At 41.4% G+C, this 6,349-nt stretch overlaps 1 protein-coding gene across 1 annotated transcript; it reads left to right on the top strand.

Annotated features, from left to right (window-relative positions):
• The first annotated feature begins 3,526 nt into the window (after positions 1-3,526).
• On the top strand, positions 3,527-5,906 carry LOC108959885 (receptor like protein 22-like). The gene is made up of 2 exons (XM_039313367.1): positions 3,527-3,704; positions 4,129-5,906. Exons 1-2 carry the CDS (start codon positions 3,527-3,529, stop codon positions 5,904-5,906), a joined length of 1,956 nt encoding a protein of 651 aa, XP_039169301.1.
• The last annotated feature ends 443 nt before the right edge of the window (positions 5,907-6,349 follow it).

Genomic DNA, 6,349 nt, shown 5'->3' with positions numbered 1-6,349 from the left:
TCAATATCTAATACAATGAAACCATCCAGAAAATAACCACAACCATAGTAATTTGTATCCAAACATAAATTCACACCTCTACTACAGAAGTTCATATTAAAACTTAATTTAACAAACACTAAAACAGACACTAAATTCCAACGAATCTCTAGAACATACAACACATCATGTAGGAACAAAGTGCGTCCACCACGCATCTTCAGTTGGCATGTGCCAATTTCTTTCTCTTCAGCTCTGGAATTGTTTCCCACATAGATCCACTTAGTTCCAGTTGGTACTCGTCGGAATTCCACAAAGGATCCTCTATCCTTCGCTACATGGTCCGTCGCTCCTGAATCCACAGTCCACAAAGGATTAGACTCAGTTACGACACAAAAGTAAAGTTCTGAAAAGTACAAGGGGTGCGTACCTTCTTTGGCTCACGACAGTCGCGAGCATAGTGACCCTTCTTGTCACAGTTATAGCATTTCACCCTTGCAAGCTTCTTCATGCGAGGACGCTTTCCTCTTTCATGTTGGTTAAACTTGGGTTTCTTCCCTGAAGGACCTTCTTCCTTGCATTTCCCTTTATCAAACCAGTTAAGGCGCTTGCGCTTGGAGCTCGAAGCTCCATTTATGCTAGAACTAGCATGCTAGAGTTCTGCATCCAGCTTAGCTGCCAAGAGGTAGTCCTCTTCCAGCTCCAAGATGGCGCACTGCATCCTCAAAAGATTTGATATTTTCATTATGGGTCAGGTGCACCTTCATATGCTCCCAACTCTGAGGCAAGGAACGAATCACTGCTTGCACCTGCTGCTCATCTGTGAGGACATGGCCAGCATCTTTCAGCTCATTTATCATGTTTGACATCTTTCTAAGATGTTGCTATATGGTCTGACCATGAGGCTTCGTATAGGAGTTAAACCTAATAGTGAGCTGTCTCAGTCTGGTCACCGAAGTATGACCAAATCTAGCTGCCAATGCCTCTCACATTTCCTTGGCATTGTCAAAATGCCTAAACTCTCACATGACGTCATTTTCCATGCTGCTCAGCAACGTGATGCGAGCAAGAGAGTTCTTTCGTTTCCATGCAGCAAAAACTTCCTTATCTCTTTTGTGTTGTGTAGTATTTCCTTCTTCAGGTTCTACCATGGTCAGGTTAAGAGCCTCAAGTGCCTCTTGCTCTTCCAGTACAAATTGGATTTTCATGTGCCATATCTCATAGTTGTCACCATTGAGCTTTTCACCTTTGTTCAGCTCGGCAATTATGCTCTTCGTGGCTGAAGCCATTGATCTGAACACATCGACATATATGCACGAATTATTAATGCCTATCATTTATGCATCCCTATTTGCATAGACCCATCATATTAATGAATAATTTCAAGTAAGGCTTCAGAATCAAAAGGTCACTATGTTTCCAATCATCCTCCAAAATCCTAACTTAAAAACTATCATTAATATAATTGTCTTATGCAAAATAAATTCTATGAAGTTACAAAAACTTCTATAACTACCCACAGCTAACTACCCACAGTAACCAGCAATAACAGAAAGCAACAGCTAATTGACATACAATATAATAATGCTTTCATACAATCCAACTAACATATAGGTTGCTACATCAACAACAATCAAGTAGTAAGCATTACATAAGATGTCCACAAAGCACACTTAACTAAAAAAACAACCAATACATCTAACACCAAGTTAGCACACGAACTGGGAAAGATCCTCTTTTGTTCAATTTCTTGATCTTTTCCCTTGTAACAATGCAGTAATATTCATTTACAAAATCCATCACAATTTTCTTATATGAAGCAGCTCCGTTGACATCCCATATGCGATTCAACACATCTTGCCATTCAGGTGGAAGAGTGTTTATGAAAAATCGCACCATCTCTGACTGTGACATAGGACGACCATTCCATATGACCTGTTGAATCTTCCCATTGACCTCAAGGACATGATCAATTAAGTCTCCACTCTCCCATCGATGATCAGTCAGCTTAGCTATCAACTTAGACAGCCTATCCTTTTGTTCATCGGTAACTGCGCGAATAGGTGTGCGCAACCTCAAGGGAGGCATTGTTCGTGCAACAAATGCAAAAACTATTCCTGCAACAAATGCAGAATAAATAAAGGATCACAAATAATCCACATAGACTTAATTGAAAAAAAAAACACATTCTTTTACTCCTTTTTTTTTGGGGGGTCAACGGTCAACGGTCAACGGTCATCGGTCAATGGTCAACGATCAACGGTCGTTAGTCAACGGTTAACGGTCAGGTCGTCGGACCGGTCGCGCGAACCGACGGTATGTGCGCGCGCAGCGCTGCGCTGGCGACGTCACACGAGGCGTCGGCCCGGCACGTGCCGCGTGCGTCCGGGCGTCCGCGGTTCGGAGTCGGGTTGGGTCGCCGGTAGGGTCGCCTGGCCGGTGACCGCCCGGCCAATCGCCGTCATGCTGACGTCATCGATGACGTCACCCTAACGGTTACTGACCGTTGGGTGACATCATGCTGACGTCAGCACGCGTCGGTCCGCCGACCGGCGCATGCTAGTTCGCCGCCGGCGTCGCTCACGTGCCGGTTCGCCAGCCGGCGCGTGTGGTGCACGCGCTGGGCGAGCCGCTTCTAGGCGCGTTGCGCCCACACGTAGCGGCTTCTAGCACCGCATGTGGGCGTGTGCGGTGTCTTCCGGCAGCACACGACATGTCGCCGGACTCGCCTCGACGACCCCTTTCTCCTTATGCCTTCAGAATTTGATTTTGACTTGCGAAAACTCTTAAAAATGGTCGAACAGTGCTCAAGTGTCGGGATTTCTCGCCCCGATCCGTACAGCCGAATTACTTTCGCGAAAAATCAATAAAAAAAACATCAAACAGGTCGGGAAAACATGAACTAAGGCTCTGATACCAATTTTAGGAATAACGGATCCCCGAAAACCGGATTCGACACTAAATCGAACCCCTAAATCAATGCAGAAGACGAAGTCCGGGAAAAACATGTATCACCGATCCTAAAGCACACCACGGATTCGAGCGTACCTTGTTAGCCACAGATTAGACACCGACGCCAATAGGAGGAAGAGATTTGTCCCTGTTCAATCTGATGACGCCTTGAAGGGAAGAAGAAACGTGCCTTTTGCCTTACCGTTTCTTCTTTTTCTTTTTGAGAAAGAGTGCGTGGGAGAGGGGAAGACGTACGTACGTTGAATTTCCAACAGGTACGTTCTCTCTCTCTCTCTCCTCCCTTTTATATGTCCCTCCATCCACTGGCCGTATTCCCGTGGGCCGGGCTTTTTGGGCCCAACTTGGGTGGACGGGCCTTAAGCCCATCTCATATAAAACCATCACATACTTATCGGGAAAAGTCCCTTCAGATATTTCACGGCTCTCTAGATTAGTTTCTCTTGATTTGAATCTTGGGTGGGATCTTGAGGTGCCTCTTGATCGTTATTGGGGGAATATTCCTAAGATGCCCAACATAGACAACTTTATTCAAAACTTAACTATGCTTAAAGAACTAGATTTATCTTTTATAAACATGCCATCACCATTCCCTCATGTACTTGCAAACTTCTCATCTTTGAAGTCACTTAAGCTCAAAGATTGTCAGCTGCATGGAGAATTTCCGGTGAGCATCTTTCAGCTACCAAACTTGGAAGCCCTCGACATTAGCTACAATTTCTACCTTTCTGGTTTTATTCCCGACTTACATTGGGGTAATCCCCTTAAATCATTGTCTCTTTCTAGAACGAATTTTTCAGGGGAAGTACCTATTTCAATTGGAAACCTTGTTTTCTTGAATGAATTATCAATTCAGGGTGGTAATTTCTCAAGTTCACTTCCCACTTCAATGGGCAATCTTTCTCAGCTTACTCATTTAGATTTATCATCTTATAAATTTCATGGTCAAATCCCTACTTTCTTCGCCAATTTTACCCATCTATCATATCTAGATCTTAGTTACAATAATTTTAGCGGCGTTATTGGGCATTGGTTTGTCAACTTGCTGAAACTCACCGATTTGCACCTTGCAGGTAATAGTTCATCTAATCGCAATGTTCTTTAACAAGAAAAAAAATGAAATGTTGAGATTCAATCGATAGCCAAACTCATCGTCCTTGTATTTTTTACGTTTGGCAGGTTGTCAGTTAAGCGGTCCTATTACATATTCATTTGAGAACTTGACTCAGTTGATTTCGCTTCAACTTTATTACAACAATTTGCAAGGTAAAATTCCAAGCTCAATATGGGAACTCAAGGATCTTGAATTTCTTGATCTTTCTTGGAATAATTTGAGTGGCACGGTGGATTTACACAAACTCAAGAAACTGAGAATGTTAGATTTGGCCTTCGACAACATATCTTTTGCAAGCAAAGCTGACATCAATGCCACTCTTCCAAAACTTTCCATTTTAGGTTTAGATTCATGCAACTTACATGAGTTCCCGAAGTTTTTAGCCTACGCAAGCAGATTAGAGGATATAGATCTTTCACACAATAATATCAAAGGGAGTGTTCCTATGTGGATGTGGAATGGTAGCAGAGAATCCTTGTTCTATATGGATCTTTCCCACAATTTTCTGACTGGCTTTGAAAATAAGCAGATCAATCTACCACTGCCCAAGTTGATCGATCTTGACATTAGTTCTAACCAGCTCAAAACAAAACTCCCTAGTCCTCCTCCATCAATGTATTACTATAATATCTCCTACAACTTCCTCATCGGAGAAATTCAATCTATTTGTAGTGTCAGATTCCTCGTCATTCTGGATTTGTCCAACAATAGTTTAAATGGCACAATTCCTTCATGTGTGGGAAATATGGATTATTTGTCATTTCTAAATCTTAGGAAAAATAAACTTGTGGGCATGATTCCTCATGCTTACCCAAAAGGCTGTATGTTGGAGATTATAGACCTCTCAGAGAATCGATTACAAGGGCCGACTCCAAGATCTTTGGCGAATTGTACCAAGCTAGAGTATTTGAACCTTGCTCACAATCAAATTCTCGATGGGTTCCCTTTTTGGTTATCAGAGTTGACAAAGTTGAAAGTTGTTATCTTGAAATCCAATAAGTTCTATGGTTCAATCGAAGCATATCAAAGCCAGTTTAACTTCAGCTATATGCATATCATGGACCTTTCATATAATAGTTTCAATGGCAAACTTCCTTGCAAGTTGTTGCAGAGTTTGCATACAATGGAAGTGATAACTCGGCAAGAACGGTTGGAATATATGACAATTCAGGCACTAGATCCATTTGACAATGTATATATGGAATTTGAGGTTTATGACATGAAATTAATGAATAAAGGTACAGAAAGGGAACACTCAAAGGTTCCATTTGCACTTATGCAAATTGACTTCTCCAATAACAAATTCGAAGGACACATACCTGATCTCATTGGAGATTTGAAGTCACTTATTTTGCTTAACCTTTCAAGCAACGTTCTAACTGGTTCCATCCCACCATCCTTAGCAAATTTGACATTGCTAGAATCTCTTGATCTTTCTCAAAACAAGCTCTCCGGAGAGATCCCTCTAAAGCTAGCCCAGCTTACGTTTCTTTCATATTTCAATGTCTCTAATAATCAATTGTCGGGACCAATACCGCAAGGGAGTCAGTTCAACACATTCTCAATCGATTCATTCACCATGAATGAGGGGTTATGTGGAAGTCCTTTGCCGAAAAAATGCACAAATGTTGGGGATAACTTACCATTACCACCATCTCCCCACGAAAAATTTGGCGAAGAGTCCTTGTTCAACTCAGAGTGGAAATTTGTGCTAATTGGCATTGGAGTTGGGTTTTTTATCGGCATTGTGCTAGGAAACTTGATCATTGATGAGAAGAGCATGTGGTTCTTGCACTACTCCGAGAGAATGGCAAAAGGATGGAAAAGATTGGGAAGCCACTGAAAAATAAAGAGTTATGCATGTAGTCAAATACTTATGCGACACTATCATAAATGTAACTCTTTGTGTGTTTAGTTTGTAATAAAAATACGAAAAGATAGAGCATACAATATTCCTCTTGTCATACTATCATTTAGTTGAATTTAAAAATCATCTCTTTTTCTATTTTAGAATTACATGGCTTGTCTTTTCTCTCGCTCTTTACCTTCATATGTTTGAAAGAACTTAATCTTAAAACCTGCATTTTTGCCGGCAAAATTAAGCATGTAGTTTTGCAAAAAAGAACTGAGAAATAAATAGTGGTAAAAAAGAACAATAATAATAATAATAATAATAATAATAATAATAATAATAATACAGAGGAAAGTCCTTAGGTTCGGCTATACAGTCCAATACGCCCATCACGTGTGAGGCCCAATCCGGGCAGCCCAGGTCTGATTGAAGTG

Source organism: Eucalyptus grandis, chromosome 5 (genome assembly GCF_016545825.1).
Source record: "Eucalyptus grandis isolate ANBG69807.140 chromosome 5, ASM1654582v1, whole genome shotgun sequence".
In the NCBI taxonomy this organism is placed as follows: Eukaryota; Viridiplantae; Streptophyta; class Magnoliopsida; order Myrtales; family Myrtaceae; genus Eucalyptus; species Eucalyptus grandis.
This window is presented reverse-complemented; position numbering and strand designations above follow the sequence as displayed.

Bases quoted from the DNA above. Each gene is read 5' to 3' on its own strand.
- LOC108959885 (XM_039313367.1), top strand. From the start codon at position 3,527: ATGCCATCACCATTCCCTCATGTACTTGCAAACTTCTCATCTTTGAAG. The intron at 3,705-4,128 runs GTAATCCCCTTA...TACGTTTGGCAG, and splicing joins TATTCCCGACTTACATTGGG to GTTGTCAGTTAAGCGGTCCT.